Source organism: Sorex fumeus, unplaced genomic scaffold (assembly GCF_029834395.1).
Source record: "Sorex fumeus unplaced genomic scaffold, SorFum_2.1 ptg000037l, whole genome shotgun sequence".
NCBI classification, from domain to species: Eukaryota; Metazoa; Chordata; class Mammalia; order Eulipotyphla; family Soricidae; genus Sorex; species Sorex fumeus.
The window spans coordinates 50,076,784-50,101,425 of record NW_026606094.1 but is presented as its reverse complement, the minus strand read 5'-3'; the positions used below and the strand labels follow the sequence as shown (position 1 = coordinate 50,101,425).

Here is a 24,642-nt window from a genome sequence, read left to right as displayed (position 1 = left end):
CTTTCTTATTCCAGGCATCACAATGCATTTTTTCATAAATGCCCTTGTATATTTTATTAGAATAAATGCACACTAGATTATGAAAATAATAAACAAACCGATTAGATTACTATTTCATGTTACATGATCTCTATTTTCTTAAAGATTGTTCTCCTTTGACTTAAGAATAGAATGAATAGAATGCTTTTTTTTTTTTTGCTTTTTGGGTCACACCCAGTGATGCACAGGGGTTACTCCTGGTTCATACATTCAGGAATTACTCCTGGCGGTGCTCGGGGGACTATATAGGATGCTGGGAATTGAACCTGGGTGGTCAGCCACATGCAAGGCAAATGCCCTACCTGCTGTGCTATTGCTCTAGCCCCAAGAATAAAATGCTTTTATGAAATAAAGGTGCATTTACAAATTATTTTTTGGAGGGTGAAGTATTTCTATTTACAACAGTTATGTAAAGACAATAATCAAGTACTAAGGTACCCAACAACTTGTTTCTTAAAAGTCATGTTTAATCTAACACAAAATTAGTTTTCATGTAATACATAATTCAGTAGAAACCTTGTTTTAACTATATCCTGTTAAATTATTTAATTAATAGATTTAATGATTTATAATTATTTTAATTTTAATGAATTTAACAAATTAAATGTGAATAGATAGCACATTCACATTTGTAAACAAGCAAAATGATAATAAAGTATATGTAGTTTTAAAAAATAAACTTATTCCTGCTCCATCCTTTCATCTCAGTTCTATATATTCAAACCTCAATATGTTTTATAATTATTTTTAGTATCACTTTTCAAATACCTAATTATGAGCATATTTTCATATTTATTGTTTTCTCATCAAAACCGAACAAAGTTCTTGGTATTGGATATTGACTTTTTAAATTTAGTGGTAATACAACAGGACTGACCCAGTTGCTGTATATTTCTTCAAGAATTAAATCAGAGGGGCTGCCTGCCTTGTACACGGCCCACCCGGGTTCAATCCCTGATATCCCATCCCTGAGCTCAGGTCCCCTGTGCCTGCCAGACTGATAACTGCACAGAGCCAGAAGTAACCCTTGAGCACCACTGGGTGTGGTTATAAAAAAAAAATCAAAACTTCTATTGCGCATGATACATGCTTACTTTCCAAAAGCTCCCTTCAGAACATTCGCCAACATATTCACCATGTGGGCATCAGACTGATATTTTCCTGCTTATTTAAAATAACCTTTAAACCTCATCCACTTAGAGTTGCAATATTAGTTTCATAGTTAACTCATGTCCTATTTCTTAAGTTCTCACTTTAATTCCAAAGATAAATATTAGACTGTGGGCTTCCCCCAATCGGTACAGATCCTCAGGCAGAAATATGAATTCACAAATTTTGTGGCTTAAATGCAATATCATATAATTTCTCCTTTCCGTTTATCACTGCCAGCCCACAAAGCCCTTCTTTTAGACACAAGCCATGCTTTCCCACTATCTGTCTCTGCATTGTCAACCCCTGGGGTAGCATCGGTTTACAAATTAACATGACCACTCCTATAAAAATATTCTCCGTGCGCAGAGAACTTGTGGTGACTGAAGAGAATGCTCATTAATTTGTTGACTTCAAAATGTGTGCCCTTTGGAAAACTGCCAGAAGGCTCAAATCCGGAATTAAAACAGTGATTATATTATTCAAGACATTAAACAATCAAGAAATAAAAAGAATTTAATCCAGGGATGACTGACTTTATAGGACTTGGAGGCCATAAGCTCTGGCACCCTGCTGCTAGGGGGCCTGTTCTTTCCCAGTGGTAATTCTGTTCGACAAGTAATGGCAAAGCTGGGCTATAATGTCATCAAAAGGCAGCCTGCTTATGACAACAGCAAGGAGACAATTCTCCAGGAGCCATTGCCCATTAAAGCACTTCAATTCAGTGTCATAATGAAATTTGTTTTCTCCTACTAAAGAGATAATGCAATCGAAAACCATTATTTGACCAGTTTATAAAATGTTGTAAGTGAAAAAAGCCTGAGTGATACTTTGAGTTATTTTGAAATAGCTCTGAATTACCTTGTGACCACATGAGACACTCCCACTTGTGAGTGATAACAGAGAGATCTATGTGATCCTCAAGAGTGGGACCCAGAGGGACAGCTGGCAGAGAACAGGACAGAAAGTAGCTATGGATGAGCAGGCATATTCTTAAATAATCCCCCCCCACAAGAAATTGAATATTTCAGTCTGCTTCTAGCCTTTGTTTTTCATCCTCCCAAGGATTTGAGGATGAATTCAACTCACCTAAAACCTATAAATTGGTCTTATCCAAAGATCCTGCTCTAGATTACCTGAATTTATTTTAAAACAAAATATCAGTTGCCTGTATTGCAGGTAAGGTGCTTTGGCTTTTGCTATTTTCTTGGTTTTTACTTACAGATTTGTGATTTTAAATTCTGGCCAACAGAGCAACTGAGAACTGCATTCAGGAGCAGCTGTCATGGGTGTGGGTGAGAGCCCATAGTGACAGGACACATGTATGCCCTGTGCCTCTTCTCCTGAGGCCTTCAGAACCCTCTCCTGCATCCCCCTCTCCAGATATAACCAACAAGGAGCCTTTTGTGCCTCATATACAATGTGGCAAATAACTTGCTTATCTTTCATTTGCTGTCTTTTCTTATAACTTTCCCTTAGCATCCTGGGATCAGCTGCTGGTTTAGGTCCTTTCATGAAATAATTGTGCACTTTTAAAGCCACACCATGTACCCAGTCTAGCTCTGGGCCATTTACCTTTCTAACGTGCTCTATACAGCTATACCTGCAAACCAGATTTCAAGTTTCTCAATACATGTCCTTGTTAAGACCTACTGCTGAGACTTGGAGGCTATTAAAAATATACGTGTATTTTGGAGTGTTTGCTCTCAGGGCATAGCATTTTTGGGGGTGGGGTTTTTTTGGGGGGGGAAGTGGGGAGTGGAGGGATGTTTCTGTTTAATTTTCAAGTGAAATTTGTTTTCATGGAGAGTGGGTGGGGGTTGTTTTCCACCCATCTGTTTTAATTATTTCCTTTATTTTTTTCTTTTCTCCAACTACTGAGTTTTTAGAATTAAAGTTCTTGAATTCCAAACAAGTACTATGTGTTAATCGGAAGCTTTTACAGTAAGGCATGTTTTTTCTTGATAGCTTTGTCAAGTGATTTTCCACCATATTCCCACCCACCCCCATATTCTCTTCTGAGTGATGGGAGGATAGTGTTGGTGTCTTGGGCCTTTGTGTTGTGAGAGTGTGGCCTTTGCAGTTAATTATGACGCTAAGAATGAGAATCAGGGAGAAAAACAGAGAAATGGAGTCTTCCTGTTTCACACCCAGATGAAGGTAGCTCCTGTGACATTTATCTCTTCGCTTTCTTTCCTGTGTTCTCCTTTTTGGTCTCTGATGTTATGTTTCCATCTTCTGGGTTGCTCGTTTATGCTGAGGTCATAAAACTCAGTTTGATTTCAAAACTAAAACCTGAGTGGGTTGTCACCGGCTTCCCACATTAGCCTTCTGTTAGCCACACCAGCAAATTTGCTGTGTGTCATTGAAAACACATTGGTTCAGGATCACTTAGAGCTCATTGGTTCAGGATGACTTTTCCTCGGGAATGTTGTTTTCCCAGGGGCATAGGTCTTGCATAGTTAAAGGCTTAGTCCTTGCAGGACAGAAAAAGTGAGGGGTCTACCATCTCTGTGCTTGACTATAACTGCTGGCTTTGGACCCATCTAACCTTAGAAACCTTTCAAACTACAAAAATTTGAACATTAGTGAGTTTAAATTATATTCAAATTAGATTAAATGTGTGTGATTTTTTAGTAGGTTCTGAGACAAAAGCAGTGAATTGCTCTGAGAAAACATCTTGACCTGTGATCCAGGGGTCCCCAGCCAGATTATCTGTTACTAATAAATTAGACGGCCTTGGGCAGGTCACCTCACCCCAGTGCCTTTCACCTCATCTGCAAAATGCGTTAGAAGAGATTATTTCAAAGATTCCTTTCAGTTGAGTACGATTCTCTTTGGGCATCTCAGTAAGAGAAAACAGCAGGTGCCCAGACAGGAAAACATGCTTGAGAAATGGCAAGGAGAGGAGTCTCGCTAAATTGTAGCTTCCTGGGAAGGCAGAGTTGCTGAGTTGCTGAAAGGGCTGAATTAGAGCTTGACGGGAGAGGCCCTAAGAGAAGCGTTCCTTTCACTCACTCACTAGTCAGAGGAAGTCTATGGAGGGCCTTCCAGGAGGACTCTCACCACTGAACTGGATACAGGAGTCAGGCAGGAGGGACCTTTCATGGAGGGCCAGCAGGCTTACCAATCAGCCAATCCTAAAGGTTCCCTGGGTCCCAAATTAGTCATCAGAGTTCAAGAGAGAACATGAAATTGGAGAGGGATATATAAGAACCTTCCGAAGTAAAACTTGGAATATTGAGATTAAGATCTTATGCAGTGTTTCCCAGAGTGGCAATGCCACCCTTTGGGGATTACTGGAGGATGGGGGGAAGGGAGTACACTGAAGAGGAGGGGGTGAAACAGCAGGGGGATGAGTGAGAGTTACTTTCTGTTCTCTTAAAGAATGTAGATTTCCAAGGGAACAAAGTGACATTTATTTTTCTGAAAAGGCAATTTGTCTGCTAAGTTTGGTACTCTCTGTTCTATAGACTTTAGGGAAAAGTGTCCAGGGGAACAGAAACAAACCTTAAATCCACCAGGTTAAGAAGCAGCAGGAAGGAGAACATCAGGAAAGCCTATTCATGAGAACTACCCCCAAATGACAGCAGTTCCAGAGGAGGGAAACTGTGTCATGCTATATGAGGTAAACATGCATAAACCGAGGTCTATGAAAAAGGGTTTGAAATGAATTGGATAGGGAGATCTTAACAAAAAAACTTGAGGAGAGTCACTTCTGGCTAGGACTAGGGCAGGAACTTGATGACAAGCAACAACAACAACAATATGATGACAGAGTGTGAGACTGTAGGAGAAAGAGCAACACAGTGAAGTAATTTGCAGGATGGTTGGGGGATGGGTGTAAAAGACTGTACCACATGAGGACTGGTTCCTACTGAGATGTGCCAGCAGCTTCTAGAGCTAGGGAGAAGACACCATGGTGAATGGAAAGATTGCAGATGCAGGAGCAGAATCATACTGGGAGAAGAACTGAGCCCCGCCAGGAGAGAGGGAGCATGGAGAGGGCTGACCTTAGAAAGGCAGAGGGATTCCTTCTCTATCCTTCTCCCCTTTGCTCATGAGACAGGCTGATGGCTGGAGCAATCAGTCGGGACAGGAGATGTGTGCCAAAAGTAGATAATGGACCAAACATGTTAATATCTCAGTGTCTGTATTGCAAACCATAATGCCCAAAAGTAGAGAGAGGGTATGGGGAACATTTTCTTCCATGGAGGCTGGGAGAGGTGGGGAAGGGGGAGGGTATACTGGGGATATTGTGGAGAATGTGCACTGGTGGAGGGATAGGTGTTTGATCATTGTGTGATTGTGACCCAAACATGAAAGCTTGTAACTATCTCACAGTGATTCAATAAAATTAAAATTAAAAAGAGAGAAAAAAGAAAGGCAGAGGGGGCAGAGACAGAGAGGAGAGAGTCTGAGTGTGTCATGTCCATGTCCGTGGGCCTTTCTCCTTGAAATAAGGGCTGTGGTCGGGTTACCTGATACGAAAGTAAACATGGAACCTGCAAAAGCATGAAAAGCATGAAGGGGGCTTGAAGTGGATCTGTGGGTTTGGCACCTGAAAACTGCACCACGCTTGTTCATACTGTAAGATAAAAGCAGGAGGCGATCTGAGAACCCAGGAGCAGCATCTGCGTTGCTGCTGGGGCGGAAGTTCTGACTCCAGGCGGGTGCTCTTACCAGGGCTGCTCTGAAAGAGCTTATCATCTCTCCGTGTGTGTCCCCATTTTCTCACAGTTGAGTTGAATTGTTTCCAAAGGAAATGATAGCATGGTTCTTAAGAACCAACTGACTAGTGCTGTCTTGACTTGTCTGGTTATAGACCTAAACCCTTCCTTTTCTACTTGTAATTAAGTTTTTCTTACCAGTTATGTATAGTAATTTCAAACATGTTAATTGTCAGGGCAGTAATTGGGAGGTTTCTGTGTTTTCTGGTTCAAGTCAGTGCCAGTTTCACTGCTTTTAGCTAAGTGCTACACTCTTGGAAGAGGAAGTGTTCACTCTGTGAACCTGCTTTAACTGGGAAATAATCAGAACTGAGCAACAGGCTAGATTCAATGGAAGGCAGGCTCCTCTCTGTTCAGAATTAGTCCTGAGAAGTATCATTCTAACCTTCTTTCATTTTTGTCTCAACTTTGAATAGGGTATAATATTATTCATGATTTTTTTTCTTTGAAAGTGATAGAAATCCTTCTCTAAATAGTGTGTTTTTAGATATATATTTTAGGAGACGAATATGTTGACCCATGTACTGAGGAGACACAATGATAGACTGACTTCAAGCAAGGTTAGGTCATGGGGCTTCAGGCAGGGCTGTCATCTTCTTTGGCTCTTTCTTTGATTGCCCTCTGACTGCTTGCTTTGTTATCACTGGGAACCCCAAATCTTCATCCTCAGAGTTTAGAACAACGATGGATTCCAGCCCCCTGCTTCCCACTTTCATATACCAGGCTCCTGGTTTGTTCTGACAGGCTTTCGTCCCTCAGTCTCCATGGCCAGAGAAACAAGGGGCTTGCCAGCCTCAGACATGCGTCCTCCTAGGATGAGCAGCGTTGAGGTAGCTTAGCTAATATCCCACCAGAATCACAAGGAAGTGGAGGTGTCTAAAGGTAAAGCTGAAGGGAAGAGGGAAGGATTTGTTGTGGGGGAAGATTCCAGAAGCTAAACAAGTAAGAAATGAAGCTCTCCAATATGCTTTCAATCTTGGCTTTGTTTCTTATCTGAGAAATATTTGCATAAATTTGCATTTACATTAAAGAAAAGCTAAAACCCTACCAGTTTTTGTAAAAGTCTTTTAGATATAAGTTCAGTGATGCTCAGAAACTAGACCAATTTTTTGGTTTGTTTTGGGGGCTGGGGGAGAGGAGTTGCAAGGCAAGTGCCTTGCCGCTTGTACAATCTCTCCTACCCCAATTAAGTTGACTTTGAAAGAGCAAAGGTGAGGATAAATTAGCAAAGTCCACAAAATTTGACTTGAAATGCCATTGTCAAAACCCATAAAAACTAAGATGGCACTGTCACAGCTTCTGGATATTGGCTAAGGCTCAGAGTATACTATTTGTTGTTACTAATGTTAGTCCTTCCCTGACTCACATCTAGGAGAAAGCACAGTAGCCTCCTGAGGACTTAATTTGGTGGGGTAGGACAGAAAAGTGACCTTAGAAGGAGAACATGTAATTCTCTTCTTCATTTAGGCCACGTGTTGTTTGTCTGCACATTGTTTTGAGTGAGTGTCAGTGCTTCAAACGTTCAACAATGAATCTTTGGTTCAGTGATCATGTGGTTTCAGTAAGACCAGAATGCAAACCATGAGGAAAGTTTTGGGACTCCGTGTTGCACTGAAAGAAGTTTTGTGAAGTTAAATATGTTTTATTTTTAAAACATGATGCTGAGAGAGAGATCCATAAAGAATGAAGGGAGGTCAGGAGGGAGATACATAGACACATGTTGATGGCACACCTGGTCCCAATAAAGACTTTTCCTTCCTCCTCAGAGATGAGCAGCCCTAACTTCCCTGCCTTGCCTTCCCCCCACCCGTCACAGACTTGGGGGTTCCTGTACCCTTTTAAGACAGAAGTGTCTCAAAAGCCTGTTGAGGGGCTGGAGCAGTTGCACGGTGGGTAGGACGTTTGCCTTGCGGCCGACCCAGGTTCAATTCCCAGAATCCCATATGGTCCCATGAGCACCGCCAGGAGTGATTCCTGTGTGCAAAGCCAGGAGTAACCCCTGAGCATCACCAGGTGTTACCCAAAAAGAAAAAAAAAATCCTGTTGAATAAAATATTTCTTCCATCTTCTCTCTATCACACCTACAGATGGTATCTCAGTGACATTTCTGTGATAACTCAGACAATAAGTGCTTAATTAGATAGTTGTCTGATTAAATGATAGTTGCCCCTATTTTTAAACCACAGTGATGTGTGAAAGTAACCAGACTCCTCCCTGCCCTGACTTCTATCCAGTCTGCTCAGCTCATCAAAAATCCCCTAATCTGTAAATCTTCATATAAAGTGTGGTTGAAAATAGATCTAGTAAAGCTGATAGAGATAAGCTTTATTTAAAAAATAAAAGCACCTCCCCCAAAGCTTTTACTTACTAATTATCTCATATATCTGAGGAAAACATCTTCATCTCACTTAATATGACAATATTGGAATTGCAGTAGAGCTTCGAGAAGAAACTACAAATCATGTTCATTCCTTCTCTTCCATGACTTAAAACAAAAATATTTGCAGTTTCCAAGAGCAATTAAATACCCCAACAAAGCCACAGTTAATAAAAACATCAGACCTTGGTTTTCAAAATATTTACAAAACTCAATGAAAGGTCTTGTTATGGATGTCTGATAGTAATGGCCCCCATTTTCATTCTGTGTTCACTATGAGGTATTTTACTAGTACACATGTTGCAAAAACGAAGCTCTAAAGTCATCCTTCTGGATAGGCAATGAAATTTAAAGCTATTTTTGTGGTTTTCCTGACCACATTCCAAAATGGGCAATACTAACATTATAAATGAACAAAGCGAGGGGCCAGAGAGATGTACAACAGGCAGGGTACTTGCCTTTGTATGAAGGTTACCTGGGTTCAATCCCCACCACCTCATATGGTTCCTCCAAGTCCCACCAGGACTGATAAGAGTAAACCCTGAGTACAGAGCCAGTACTATACTTTGAGTACCAAAGGATATGCACTCCCAACCCCACCCTTCCCCTCAAATAAAGCACAAAAAGAAACTCCCAACAGGCTAAGAGTATTGCTGATTCATGTAGCTGGGGATGGGCCATGTTGGTTTTCCCCCAATAGTGTGATGTTTACTCCAGCTCTCTAGGACTCTGTCATTGGTGGGTTCAAAGCTCAGCTTCTGGGAGACTGGGTTTTACAGCTTTTCCTTTTTCCACGGACCATTGCTTCCCCAGAACAAATAAGACCCACCTTTTTTCTTTGCTCTAAACAATTGTATTGGGACAAAGGAGAAAGGGAGAGAGAATGCCTTTTGAGTTCAGCACCAGGCCTGCCAACCTCTGTCATTCCTCTCTCCTGGTCTGGGCCATTCTGAGCATGCTGCGGGCTCTTCCCATGCCAGACCAGGCTGCCACCTGGTGTGCCAATGAATAACAATGAAATTGTTGCAAGGGAAGACTCAGGAAAGTATAGAAGTAAGAAATGAAGCCCTGCAGTATGCTTTCAATCTTGGCTTTGTTTCTTATCTGAGAAAAGTTTGCATGAATTTGTATTTATATTAAAGAAAAGCTAAAACCCTACCATTTTTGTAGAAGCCCTTTCGATATAAGTCCAGTGATGCTCAGAAACGAGACCAATTTTTTTGGTTTGTTTTTGACCAGAGAGGGGGAGAGAAGGGGAGTTGGAGCTATGCGAGGGCTCAGAAATCACTCCAAGTGGTGCTGGAGGGCCCCATGCTGTGTTGTTGCACATGGAACTAGGGTTAACCACATGTATGGCAAGCTCCTTGCCCCTTGTCCAGTCTCCTACCCCCAACTTTGACAGAGGGAGGATGAGGAAGCATGTAACTGGAAATTTAAGTTTGAAATGTCTTGAGCAGGATTAATTGAGAATGGGATTCATTTGTACTTTACTAAACTTTTTCTAAAATCTAGTCATCACCCTGTCTGTTGCATCCCAGCCCCGAGTGCCCTTTGGCCCAGGACTGTGGGTCCTCGCTGGTGACGCCTTTTGTAATCTGTTCCTTCACTCAGCTTGCTTGGATCCAACCGCGGAGATGACGGAGCATGAAGGTGCTGACAAAGATGACCTGTTGCTGCTGAGTGAGATCTTCAGCGCCTCCTCGCTGGAAGAGGGCGAGTTCAGCAAGGAGTGGGCTGCCGTGTTTGGAGACAGTCGGCTGAAGGAGCCGGTGTGCACTGGGGCCCTGGGAGAGCCGGACCCCAAGGCCCCTGCAGGCTCAGGATTCCTTCCTTCACAGCTTTTAGACCAAAATATGAAAGACTTGCAGGCCTCACTACAAGGTATGGACTATAAGAGTGGAGATGGGTTTTGTTGGTGGTGTCTGTTAATTATTATTTTTTTATAGTCCCAAACTAGTTTTCTTTCCTTTTCTTATGGGGGGGTGGTTTGGGGGGCTAGGGGCTGGATTTTTTTTTATTGTTTTTGCGTGGGGGCAGGCTATTCACACCCAGTGGTACTCAGAATTTACTCAGGATTGAACCCAATTTGGCTGTGTATACAAGAGCCCTATCTGCGGTACTGTTACTCCAACGCATTACTTTTTCATTCTTATCTGTATTTCCATTTTTTTATAATTTTTATTTTTTATTGATTCACCATGAATGAGACCCTGTATTTTCTTTTATAGCCAGAAGTGGGTTTCCCACACCCCCCCCCCCCACTTAGTAGTTTCTGTTTTAATATCTCTTGAATGTTTTGAAAAAAGTCTCAGAATTTTCTTCTAACTTAAAGCTCTGTTGCGGAGTTTAAAATCTGCTTCTTCTTACAATCTCCTCCCTAGTTCTTATTAGTAAGGGATTAGAAGGGCATCTCTCAATCTGACTATCCTACTGCCAATACTTCTCATGGCACAGTTGTGAGGATGAGCACACCTGCCTCCCAGGACCCTCCCGCAAGCTAAGTTCTGCCTCCCACAGCACCAGGACACTGAGTTCTCCCCATTCCCATGAACCTCATCTTTCAGGACTTCTTAGCTCTCCTCACACTTTCTTCGGAGAGGGAGTAAGAGCTTTGATCTTCCCCTTGCTGCCTCTCCATGCTGGCCCATCCCAATGCCAGGTATCCCCTCAGCTCAGCTTTTCCTGTTCTGTCTGGAACACATGGCCCACAAGTCACACAGAACTAGTTTCCACTTTGATCAAAAGTGATCGAGCACATCGGGAAGGGTTCAAGGCGCGCCAAGGCTCGCCCGCAGCCCACATGTTGGTGGAGAACTGCTGGCATGAAGAACACTTTGATTTAGAATGAAAAAAACTGAAACTCCAGTTGAAGCCTTTATTTTTCAGTTTCTAGGCAGACCTTGGTTCAGCAGAAGGAACCCACATACCGGGTCTTTAGAATTTTTCCTTAGTTTGTGCTGCTTTAATTGTAAGACAGGCATCACCATTTAGAAATTCTCCTCTTTCATTTATTTATTTATTTATTTATTTTTCTTTGGCTTTTCTACGAATTGAGTCTATCTCCTTCATAAACACTGTGTTTATCTGGCACCTAACCTGAGAAGAAACGGCAGAGCTGGAATGATTAAGTAATTATGGGCTATTAAAGCCTCAGGTCTTTGCAGATGAGATCATGGACACAGCCAGGCTTGGTAAGCGAGAGAGAAAAAGTTCTTTCCACTTAAGAAAAAAAAATACCTGATTCCCTTTTATCACCCTCCGTGAGTCCTATTTTGTAGGCAGCTCATTTATTTTTATAACAGAGTTAAAGCTAGGAGGGATAAATTAAATCTAAAAAAAAAAAATGGTGCACAACGAGTTTCACCTTGGGTTTCACTGGAGCCCGCATGAGCAGTGATGCCAATGACTCGAGTTTCACCCCCACCCACCTGTAGTGGAGGTGTGAACAAGTCATGGGAGAGCTGAGGGCCAGAGTCAAGATGCACAAGCCAGATCTCAGGGCTCCTGGAGACTTTCCAGCTGTGTCACAGGATAAACCCACTCGGGCCCTGGGCATCAGAGACATGGGCTGCCAACTGGAAACCACAAGGGCAGTGCTGCCACTTGGCAGGGCTGGCTGAGTGTCATTTGCTTGTGAGAGCCCCATAGTGACCCCTGAGGCCAAAGCCCCACACCACCTCCTTGAACTGGCAGAGTGAGGTCTCAGCTCAGGCCCATGTTGGGGTTCGGGGTGGTAGGGTGAAGATAGGTCCAGGAGCTGAGATAAGAGCCTTTCCCAAAGGCACTTCACTCCAGCTAGGTTCACATCTCTAGGAAAAACCCCAAAGCACACTTGGGTCCAAGGACAAAGGTGTTAGGAGCAGCGTGAGGTGACTCTCACATGACAGAAAGAGGAGAAGGCACAAGAAAAGGAGGCTTTTATTTCTCCAGAAAACAGGTTCTCACTATAGGCTCCCGCCCTGCTTGAGCTCTGGCAAGCTTCTTAGTTCATTCAACAAATAGTTATTGGGCCCAGGGTCCACCGGAGAACAAAACCAAGAAAGCTTGGCCTCCCTGCACCTCACACTCTAATGGAGAATAGAAAGGTGACAAAAACACTACAAAGAAGCAAATCACAGTTAGTTTCAAAGTTCCCCGTGTTGCAGAGAAAAGGTGAGGTAGAAAGACCGCATGGTAGGTCAACCTGCCAAAATTGCGATCATATGGAGAAAATGTGATGGAAGCAACGGTTTGAAAGAAGTGAGAGAATCAGGACAGAGGGAAGAGGGACCTTTGTGCTGCTGCCACAAGGGAGGATGAAGCTGTGTCCATCATGGTTAGGGCTCTGCAGAAAGAGCTCTGAAGCTTGAGGTTCCTGAGTGAGAGGGTGATGCACTTCGAGAGGAAATGCAGAGGCTGAGGTTTCAGACCCACTGGAGAAACTTAAGCCTTCATTTAGACCAGATGAATTTGGGGAGGGTCATAGCCTCTTGGGCAATGTGGCCACAGTCTGATGTACCGGGTTCAAAGGCTATTTCCAGCCTCTACAAGTTTCCTTTCTTCTGCTGAGGTTATGTCAAGATCAATGTTAAAAGCAGTTATTTTGTAATCTCTGAGTTATCCTGTTTCCTTTGCATGCCCAATAGCTACACATTGAATATCTGTGGAACTCAAAATAACAGGAAAAAAAAGTCAAACCTAAGTGTTTGAAAGAGGAAGCAACTCATTCAACTTCTACCACACCTACAGGTTCCCAGCAGGCGCATCCACAAATCTACCCTAATTCAGGGAACCTTCACAAGGGATGTGTTACAAATAGAACAGGCTCTCTGCTTCCATAATTGAACATGTAATCCAGTGTAAACTCTGCTCCTCTCAGGATGTCTCCCCATAGCCCTACAAACCTAGGGTAAGGGAAAGATGAATGTTGGCCCATGGGCTTGCCGCCCCCACCCCCACCCCGCTCCACTGCATCCATGGTCCTGCCGGGGGGGCGGGGGGGTGGAAATCTATCCATATCTCTAAATCTTCCCAATCTTCTCAGTTTTTTCCCATAACTACCCAGATTATCTTAAACCCCAAATTAAATAAACAGCTGAAATCCTCAAACTGAGGTAAGAGGAGTATTGACACATTGGCCTAATGCAGCTAATGGGATTGTGGGGTACAGAGACCTGGTTAGTGTGCATACTATAAGGATTAGACTCACTGAATGCTGCAGTTCATCTACCTTTCTACAAGCAGATCTCATCTCATTCCTATAGTAGTTCTTTTTATCTGAGGAAATTGCCTTCCCAGGCACTCAGCATGGCACATTCTGTGTGCCAAGCATTGGCCTGTGTGCATCAGATGTAGTAGCTTAGTTCTCCCCACACACTCTCCAGGCAGGTACTATGATTATCTCTGCTGTATCATCTAGGAAACAGAGTATCAGAGTGGCTAAGAAATCTGTCCAAGATCACATAGCTGGTGATCGGAGTTTGACCCTGAGCCAACTGACTTGGGATGCTCTGCCTTGGACCTTAATCTTCCGCGGCCTCCCTGTGCAGCCACCAGCAGCTTCCTCTGTTCCCAGAAGTGCAGAACCTGCACTAATTAGCTGGCCCAGGATGCACACGGGGACAGGAGAGAGCCTGGCTGTCATGGGGGAGGAGGGTAAATGTGAGGAGATAGGATTTCTGGATGATGTTCCGGAAGAAAAATCTGCAATTGAGTTTGTCTACAAAATCACCTCAAGCTGCTGCTCAGGATCCAATAGCCCATGAAGGGCTGGTGGGGCTTTATCCTGAGGGTTGGAATGTCAAGAGGATAAGGGGGATGCTCCAGGCTCCAGCCACCAAGACCCCACGAATAGTGCTCTTCCTCCTTACCCACCTCTCACTCCCCCTCTTTCCTCCTCTATCTCTTCACTCTTGCTCTATCTTATCTCCCCAGATTCTCTGCTGCTCCTTCCCCCCCACCCCCTTTCTCTTCTTTGGCCTCCACCTCCTGTTCCTTAGGCACTCTAGGGGAAAGAAAAGGAAGGGAACTTTAGTATAAGAACAATTACGTCTTCCTTCCCCTCCTACATCAAGCCCTCAGAGAGCAAAACAAAGGATTTTACATGTAGGTTCAAGTAGTGCTGAAAATTTGAAGGAGTTAATTTTAGCTGGGATTTCTAAGACTTTCTGAAGTTACCAGCATGCTAAAGCTGGGCTTCCTGTGTCATACGATGATGAGAAAATTGTACCCTCCTGAGGCCGCTTGAAATGAGAGGGAGAGAGCCAGCCAGAGAGGCTGCCTGAGGTAGAGACCGTGCGAGGCTGGTAGGCCTCAAGTTGAAGATTCTTCTCAAGCATCTGCCCATATCCAAATTTTAATTTTGAAATAGATGCTGATACTGAGAAGATTTCCATCTGCTCACAGCAAGTGCAGGGAGACAGCTTTTAATTTAGGATCTAGCAAACCAGAGTTAGGAGTCTGGTGAGTTGGAGTCTGGTGAGTTAGAGTCTCCCAAAAATGCAGTGCTAAATTTCTTCCGGTTTTTTTTTTTTTTTTGTCTTGTGTACCATCTGGGTGGCTTTCCATGTTTGACAATGTCAGGTCAACCTTTGGGTCAAGTTCACAGCCCTACCTTTTGTCATTCCTGGCTCAGCCTGGTTCCATGTAACTAATTTTCCAGGACTTTAGTGGAGGCCATGAAGCAAGAGACTTGGGGGGTGGAGGGGCTGGTATATTAGAGCTGGTGTGAATGGAGAGCAAGCACCCTCCCTGTGAGCCGATGGACTCATTTGTTCAATTAAAGAAGCAGCTCTTGCTGCGGAAGGGGCGCTGTGAGTCTCCAGGCTCTCGGTAAATCCATAGAAAGGGCCTTTTTATATGTAGTAGAAACCTTTGCAGCCACTCTCATTGCATGGATGGGCGAATCAAGGCATCCTAGGAAGATTTAGTGACTTGCCCAGCAGTTATGGTCTAGCGACCACACTCGCAGGGTCTAAATTCCTCATCTGGACTCAACAATCTGGCCCCTCCTCATCCCTGTCCACACCTCCCATACCTGGAATTTCACATGACTTCACGGTATTGTTCTGCCAGAGAACCGTGTATCATGTCAGTACACTGGACTCTGGCCATATTCAGGCCATCCCACGCTCCCCTCACCACCGAGACTTGGAATGTGCTCTTGCCTCCCCATGAACCTAGCACCCACTTGCACGCCCCTGAAGCTCACCTGACCTGGTAACATTTCAGCCCTTCCTCAGGGGCTCAGTTTCAGTGTCCTTTCAACTAGGAAGCCTTTCTGGACCCCCTGATGCATGACAGTATTAGGTGTCTCCATTCCCAGTTCCCTTCACAACATATATTTTATCATTCATCTTAAGTTTACTTTATTGGGAAGACAAGTTAATTTTCTAGACTCTTCCTTGTGAGTTGTCATGGGCTGGGTTCGTGTTTGTATTCTCCCTACCCCATTTCCAGAACAGAGTGCGATGTCTGCGATATAGAACCTGTTTGTAAAATTCCGGTTCATTCAGGAGTATTCGAGACTAGTACCAGGAATTTTGCTTCATGACTTGGAGGCCAGCCACAGGTGCTAGGGGAAAAGGAAGCTCAGATAGAGAAGGGAGCACCAAATAAAGGGTGTTGGGAGGATCCTCCCAGGATGGGAGAAGCATGCTGAAAGTAGACTATAGACCAAACATGATTGCCACTCAATGCCTCTCTTGCAAACCACAGAACCCAAAAGGGGAGAGAGAGATAACAAAGGGGAATGCCCTGCCACAGAGGCAGGATAGGATGGGGGGATGGGGGGTGGGAGGGATGCTGGGACCTGTGGTGGTGGAGGATGGGCGCTGGTAGAGTGATGGGTACTTGATCATTCTATAACTGAAACCCAAGCACAAAAATGTGTAAGTCTATAACTGTACCTTGTGGTGTTTCACTAATAAAAAATAAATAAATTAAAAATTCCAGGTCATTGGCAAGGAAGGTAGGGAGCACGTGACGTTGAACTACTTACTAGCTTAAAAGAAAATAATAGGACGAGGGTGGGATGTTTGACATCTGCAGAGCTACTCAAAATCCCAGACTTTGGTCTCTCTAGCTGGATGCTAGAGGGTGAAACTCCCTGCCTTCACCTCGAGATGCTGTTTTGGAGCAAGCCAGCCAGGCAGGAGTGTTTATCTACTTTGCTGGTATGGAAACTGGGGCTCTGAGGCCACATGTGCAGGTGGTGGGCTGGTGCTTGGCCAGAGTGGCTGGGGTGTTCCCAGCCTTTTCCTTTCACAGACACCCCACCTCCACCCCAAGGGCTCCCTTGTTGGGCTTTTACTGGTGCAGTTAGTGAAACTGCATGCTTAGTGAAGGGCTACTTGCTGGTGGTATTTTGGCTTCTCGTGCTGCCCTAGCAGGCCCGTATTTTTTCTGGCTGATTTATATTTTCCCTGATGTAAGTAAAGGGAGTAGGATTGCTCCAATAAAATTTTATATGTGTTTCTTGCAAATGGTAGCACAGTTGACATATCAAAGGACTGAGCAGGGTTCATTTTTTTGTTCACTGAACTGAGTGCGCTCAACCCCCACCCTGCCCCACCCCTCTCTCCTCACAATTACTTTGAGATGGCAGACAGCTTTTTAGCCACACCTTCACGTTAAAAAAATGTCTCCCAACTAACACACACCTAGAGAACAGTTTCTGGCAATAACTGGAATATTAGCAACACTAAGTTCCTTTTAAATAGCATTTATTTTTTTCCTGACAGAAGGCAAGACTTTTGAAATCTGGCTTGGGATCCTATCCCTAATTACCCTCATTGCACTCTTCCCTAAATAATTCCCAAAGTGCTGTGAGAGAGAATGCAGTTGTAGCTGAACCTAATATTTGCTTAAAAAAAAAATTTATAGCTGCTGTTGCAGCCAAAACATTTTTTTCCCCCTCTCATGTACTACAGGCAAATTGTTAGACTGATGTTTATTAGCCATTCAGAGGAAAGAAGGAACCTGCAGACTGGCTGTGGTTTCTGCTCTGCACTGTGGAGCAAGGGAATATTAATGCCCCTTTTTCTTTATTAAAGCCTGAGGTATACTGTCCCCATCGTCCTCGGTCCCAAAGAATCATATTCATCATCCTTCATGACTATAGAGCACCCCAAAATTCATGGATTCTAGATTTCTACAGTTAGCTTGCACTGTCTCTATAAAGGCATCAGCCAAGAGAGCCCTTAAATGATAGTCACCAAACATATTATTTGTATAGGTGGACCTTATGAAATATGATTTGATACACAGATATTGTATAGCTTTTGGAGCATGCTCATTTTGTAAAGAAGAGAGCTCCATTTTGGTTTTTGTAGGGGGGAAGGTTGTTTATTTTTCATTTTTGGCCATACCTACTGTGCAGAGAGGCTCTTCCCAATTAATTGCTCAGAGACACTCCTTTTATGCTTGGGGGAGGGCAGGTAGGATGGAGACCATGTGGTGCCAGGGAATGGTCCCCCCTCGTCAGCCCACAGGCCTGCCAAGCATAAGCACTAGCCTTTTGAGCAATTGTCCTGGCCCCAGAGAGCTCCATTTTCATGTGTCTGTTATTTCTACCTTCCCTAGAAATGTGTTAAATTTTATACTCTGTGGGGGGAAAAACTGCTTTGAAACAAAAACAAAACAAACAAAGCCCCAATGCTTTAAACTTCCTCTCTCTTAGTCTTCTGCAGCTACTTTTTAAATGAAAGCGGCACATATTTTCAAACTGGGGGAAAGGACTTCCTTGTGTTCTCCATGTGTCTGGCACCAGGGTGGAGGTTGGGGATAGGTGCCTCCTTACTCCTCACCTGTTGCTTTCTCTTGTGCCAGCTGTGGTTCTCTAGAAGAGAGAGCCTCCGTGAACAATAACTAAGAGTTTGGCTGGGTGGAGGAGCTTAAACAGAGTCAGGATCCATTAGGTGGAGTGCTGGTAGGGAGCCTTCTGTTTCCTAGGCGGGAGTCTCTCCTGCCAGCTCTGGCCAGAAGCAAGGATGACCCGATTCTGACCAGGACAGACTCCTTGGTGGCCATCACTCCTTTGGAGCCATCACTTAGGGCTGATTACATTCCTGGTCCCCCAGCCCATGGATTCTGACTCAGTAGGTCAGCGCTGGCCAGTGAAATCGCATTTCTAGGCAGCCCAAGTTGACGCCCGGGCTGTGGGTGTTGGCACCACACTTCAAGAACCAGTCTCTTAAGAGAATTATGGGCAGGTGGCAAGGCTTGGCAAAATGGTTGCGTGGGTCCTGCCAAGCACAAATTGACCCAAGTATACCTGGTTGTGGGGAGGTGGGTGGATAGCAAGGGAAGGGGGAAAGTATCAGAGAGAGTGTACCTTCTCAGCTTTGTTTGGCACACAATGGAACCACAACTTTAACTTTCCACATTTCCTACTGCTTTATGTGATTTGGGTTTAGAAGGAAAACACTCAATGAGCCAATTTTCTAGGAACCAGAGAGATTATTCCTGGATTACTAAAAATACTGGTCATCCTAATAACTGCTTTATTGAGCTATAATTTACATACCATAAACTTCACCCTTTACAAGAGAATAGTTCAAGGAATTCTAGTAAATTTATACTAGGTAAGCATCACCATACTCTAGTATCAGAACATTTCTATAACCTCAGAAAGTCAACCAAAATATTGTGCTTTGGGCCAGAGTCATAGTACAGTGGGTAGGACACTTGCCTTGCATGCAGTGAGCGCAGTATGGTCCCTGGCATCCCACATAGTCCCCTGAACTCTGCCAGGAGTAACCCGTAAGCACAGAGCCAGGAGTAAGCTCTGAGTTCCACCAAGTGTGGCCCCTAACAAAACAAAACAAAATAAATATGGTTCTCTGCCATATTAATTCCATTAAATGCATGTTTAAGTATCTTTCAGAGGAAGAATTAAAATTCTTTGTTCCTATTGTTTTTGACCTAATCCAAAGATCACAGGTTTCCTGGTTCATTTGACATTTGTAGTTTTCATTGAATAGTTTGTGTGCCACTTGTCTGAAATGTAGCCCTATAGGGTATGCCAGAACATGCTTTTTCATCTTATGTTGCTCCATAAGTATACCCCTCACAGTTTCAAAGAGTGCTCCAATAGTTTCTCTAAATTCAGTAGTCATCTGTTTGCACACCCGTCTCATGCCAAGCTGTGTGCTAAAAGATGTAAAGATTAAAAAAAAATGCATGACTCCCAAATTCCAGGAAGGCTCTAGGTGATAAGACAAAAACCCAACTACTAAAGTGTGAGCATGTTTTTAAAAGTTCCGTATTTTTTAACTTTAGACTTTTAGGTGAATGAACAGCACTAAATCTGGTCATTTTTATGACTTTCTCACTCCAGAAGTTGCTTATCACTGGCCCAGCTAAACTCAGCCATTTTATCAAGAGACAGAACATTTTCATAAACAGTGTCCTGAGCCTTTCAATCCGAGGATACAGTTTTAACTATGGTAGACTCAAGAGTGACTCCTTGTCTTGGGTCTCAATGCATCGTGGCCTGTACTGCATTAGGTATTTTGGAACACATGAAAGAAAGGGAAAAAATTCATGTCATGAAAAAGACAAGATTTGCAAAGGAATTAAAGCAGATGTTAATAAGTGATGTGTGGCAACATTCTACATTAAATATGAGCCAGTCTAAAATATCTAGAACATATATTAAGTGCAAGGGGGAAAAGGCTTGTCCCCCTTTGAAAACGCTATATACCTTTTGTGGGTTTTGTTTTGATATAGGGCTATACTCAAGGTTTACTCCTGGCTCTGTGCTCAGGGATCATTCATGGTGAGCTTCAGAGGAATATATATATATATATATATATATATATATATATATATATATATAGTTCCAGGATTGAACCCAGGTCAGCCTTCTGCAAGGTAAATTCTCTAACTATTGTACTATCTCTCCAGCCATAGGTATACCTCTAAATCAAGAGAGGCAGGTGAGCACAGGGAACATACTGTAGAGGCTAATAAAGTGGAATGTATTTGTTGTGGTTTTTTGTGGGGGAGCGAAGAGTTGAGCCAAAACCAGGTGATTGTCAGGGGCTATTCCAGGCTCCGTATTCAGGCATGATGCCTAGTGACATTCTGAAATTGCCTGGTATTTGTCATCTGGCTGTAAGACAGTTGCCTTAAATCTCTGATCTTGGAAGACATAACATTCAGGTCGCCTTTTTCCTTTCTATTGGACCAAATTGCCATTTATTTACATATGCTAATTAAACGTCCAATACAAATTATTTGCGTAGAAAATAAGTGAACTAGATCATATCGGAAGTAGAGCAGCCCTGTAGCTTCTTGCACTCTTTCTACATTTTATGGTGTTCACTTAAGCTTTCCCCACTGGAAACAGAAAAACAAGACATTTGATTTCCTTGGAAGGCAACTGATACTCGTTGCTTGTATCCATGGACTGATGTTACTTGAGAATAAAAAAAATGGGCATACAGACTGCTAAAAGCAAGACCCATTTTATTGCTTGAAGTTTCTGGTTTGCTTTTCCAAATGCAATCTATTTTCATAACTTTGAGTTAAACGTGAATATATATAGGAAGTTCGCCCTGATACACATTCAGGAACAGAGGAACAGAGGAGAAGTGTCTTGATATACCACTCTCTTCCTTTTGGGGGGATTGCCATGGTGACCCATGGTTCTCCTAGGAGAGCCATGTCTGCCCAGCAACTGGTGGGTCAGTGTGACTGACTTCCTCTAGATCTAATGACTTCTGGTTTTGAACATTAGGCTGGTCAGAGAGCAATATCAGTCTTCCTCCTCCTCCATGGCCAGCATCAAAGACAAGCAGTTCAAATGACAACAGCCCTGCATGGAAAGGTAATATGGTGTTTTGTTGCACTGGAATGATACTTTCTGGCTTTCTACAAACCTAAGACTATTTTCTCTCTCGGATTTCCTTTGAGGCCTGGGGCTCAAAGCAAGGGCTGCAGAAGTGTTTGTACATAAGTCTAGCATTGGTATACTCTGACTTTTCCCCTTCCTTCACGTCCTACTTTATAATTCTCTTGATTTGATGGAATGAGGATTAACCTAATATCATCTCTGTGTGACTTAGTTGCTCCCTGACGTTGAATGGAGACCGGAAAATAGGAAAAGCCACTAAGTTTTTGTTATCCCTTGCTAAAAATGCCATCGCCACCACCAAATAAGGCTCTTAATGAGTGCTCCTGGGAGAGAGCTGGGGTTCAGAGTTGTCAGAAGGAGACAGCCTTATTTGGTGACAGCTCATGAGATCTGCTCTCTCTCGGGCCTGGCCCTCAAAGAGATCATCTGCTTAGCTGCTCCACAGACACTGTATTTGTGGCCCTCTCTGCATTCTTGTGGCCTCACCCACATACCTTTGTTGACCCAGGGAAGTTCTAGGCTCTTAGTTTACCACAGAGCGCTCCCACTCAATCCTCTGAGGTGTTTTGCAAGTAGTTAACACCTGTTTTTCCCCTCTGACAGCAGAGGCCTGGGGAAGGTGAGGATTGACCCAAAGTACAGAAACCTGGTCCCATGGAAGGGTCACACCCACAGTCTTGCATCTGCATAAGACTCTTTGCAGGTTGAGAAGTCGAGGCAAGTTTATGTGTGGGATATTTTCATTCAAGGTATCCTTAAGATATTTTGATGTGCCCTATCAAGAATAGGAATAAATCTTCCTAAATCAGTCTTGGTCCATCCATTTCCTTGTGTGACCCCCTCCCCCACCCGCCATAGGTTTCTCAAAAAGAAAGTTAATTCCCTTTTTAAAAGCAATGCTCCCTCTAACTCCAGTCAAACAGTATTGAGATCTCTCAAGTATTGAATGGTAATCTAAATTAAAACACACCAAGGATATTGATGGCTAGCTGCATACGGAACACAGTTCATGTGATGTACCAACTAGTTTGGTTTGCTGTTGTCTTATCTCTAGAATAATTGCTTTGAGTATCTCATGTCAAAGTTATGTATCTGTGATGGGATTGGTGGAAGTGAAAGCCAAAGGCAAGGAGAGGAAATTGGCAGAAAAAAGTCATCAGGACGTGGTCTTCATGGCTCAATGTCACTTGAATGAAAAGATTAAGAATCTGTTTGTATAGGTAATTGCCCACTGTATTCTTCCACCACTCCACTGTACCCACTTTTAGCAATGTGCCCTGCCTGTATGTGTGAAAATTCTTCAGCCAGATGGCAAACACATTCCTAGCTGCTCAGAGCTGAAAGGATAACTGGCAGAGAACCTCTCTCTGTGCTTTTCTATGTATCCACCTGTGGTAGTTGGGGGTGGGTGGAGGAGAAGGAGCCCGTCAAGCCAGTGAATTCCCATGTGGAATTATTTATAGAGAGAACCCCCAACTCAATGAGGAATCATTTGCATCAGGCACTCTTTTGAAAACGTTCTCGTCATCTGGAAAGTAATTTGGCTCTTTAATCGTGCTCCTCTGGATATTAGGGAAGGTGATTCAGGGCAGGAGCAGCTGAACAGAATTCCCCAGTAAAGCTGAAGACTGAGGGGGGTGGCACAAAGTGGGGGCATGAGGCATGATCACAACCCACTGGAAGAGGAGGCGATGGCCTGGGTCCTCCATCCTTACTGAGAGAAGAACAAAGATGGCAGATCTGGGGGTCCATCTTTTCCCAGATGTTGTTCTGAAGGCATAAAAGAGCAGCCATACTATTTTTCTTGGCCCTGCAAATTTGGAGAGACCCCCTCAGTGGCCACCAGATAACCCCTCGCTTCCTTATTCCTTCTGATTCTGAAATGACTATTAGATTCCCTGGCTGCAGAGAAATGGCAGTATCTAAGGTTTTAAGCAGTTTGAAGGGCTGCAGACATTAGGCTGGAGGAAGGTGCACAGGTTTAGAAAATGAAATACTGTGCCCGCCTCTTGCCTTGCCTGACTTCTTCACTGAGCTTAGGCCATAATGTGGTTTAGCCTGGCGCTGGGGAGGGCAGTGGGCAAAGGACACGGAATCCCGCCCCCCGCCACCCCGGAGGTGTCATGGATCTGTCTCTGGGTCGCAACCTCTGCCTCAGGAGGGACTTGGGCTACAGGCAGTGAAAGGCAGGGGCTGACGTTTTCTCTTCTTTCCCCAGAGCCTGCCAAGGCCTCCTCAGACCTGACTGCTTGGTTCAGCCTCTTCGCTGACCTCGACCCATTATCAAATCCTGATGCTATCGGAAGAACGGATAAAGAACATGAGTTACTCAACGCATGAGCCTGCAGCTCAGGAAGAGCAGGCCCGAGAAGCGATCAGTATGCTGTTTGAATATTTACGTGCCATTTTAATAAAGCAAGAGGGTGAAAGGCCCTGTTTATATTGGTATATTATTTACTCTTATTTGGCCGAGAGGGGTCTAGGGGATTTGCCACCTGGACCTCAACAGCACAGGACAGTCACGGAGCGGCTGGCCGCCAGCTGCCCTCCTACCAAAACCTGCACCCCATGGCAGACACCTCGTCACCTGGCTCATGGGAGATGAGGCAGAAGCCCGGGTTAAATAACACGGCTTGCAACTCCCGAGGCCGCAGGAGGCTCATGCTGCCAACATGCCTCCTCTCTGCCTCCCTGCCCTGAGATGAGGGCTGCAGGGAGACTCTCCTTCCTGCCAAGTGGCAGATGAAGCTCCAGCCCACCAAAGAAGCAGGCCCCCAGCCCTGGCCAGCTGCTTGGAGGGGCCCTGTTGGGCAGAGGACCTGAGCTGACCTCCTTGCCATGGACCTACCGTGGAAAGCAGCTGTGTATGTGGACCCCAGTGTGTGTCCTCTCCGTGGCTGGGACTGAAAAGCATGTGTCTCTGGAGCCCCTCAAGATATTGCCATTTTTTTTCTAATTAAATGGAACACAGATTTGCCACACAAAAAGGGTGTGTTGTTTTGACTCGTGGGGGGCTGGATAGGGGCAGAGGCAGCAGCAGAGGAGGGCATGGAGTTCCTGAAGGCCCATCCCCAGATCCCGTCTTCAGGGAGGAGAAAATGGGCTTTCACTGACCATGGCCTGCCTGGGGATGAGGGGCCCGTGTGGCTCATGGGCACATGAATGACTCAGACACTCCAGCTCCCCCTTCTCGGTCAGTGTCTCACTGAGCCACCACACACATTAGCAGAAACCCCCGTACCCCTCTTGGGGACCTGGACAGTCTGGAACTCAGAGTTTTCAGTGGGGCCAGGGAGCACAATGCTGATGTCCCGTGGCTTCAAACTAAGTTTTGAAAGCCACCACACAGGCACAGAGGGACTTGGTCCCAGGAATGGCCACTATCCCCGCCAAGACTGTCCTGGGGGCTGGATACCTCGGGAGAGTTGGTGGCCTTCAAAGGCAGGTCCCACATGTTTGTCCCAACCCCTGAGAGGAGTCTCCCTCATTCCCCAAGCCTCCTATCTCCC

The 24,642-nt window shown here is 44.3% G+C and overlaps 1 protein-coding gene across 8 annotated transcripts in view; it reads left to right on the top strand.

Annotated features, from left to right (window-relative positions):
* Positions 1 to 23,863, top strand: part of ICA1 (islet cell autoantigen 1) — a 182,982-nt gene extending 159,119 nt beyond the window's left edge. For all 8 annotated transcript variants that reach the window (XM_056118411.1, XM_056118413.1, XM_056118409.1 and 5 more), the window contains 2 exons: positions 9,907 to 10,176; positions 23,352 to 23,863. In XM_056118411.1, coding sequence (XP_055974386.1) covers positions 9,907 to 10,176; positions 23,352 to 23,473 — 392 coding nt within the window. In that variant the 3' untranslated portion in view covers positions 23,474 to 23,863. The remainder of the gene's footprint in view (positions 1 to 9,906; positions 10,177 to 23,351) is intronic.
* Positions 23,864 to 24,642: the final 779 nt, after the last annotated feature.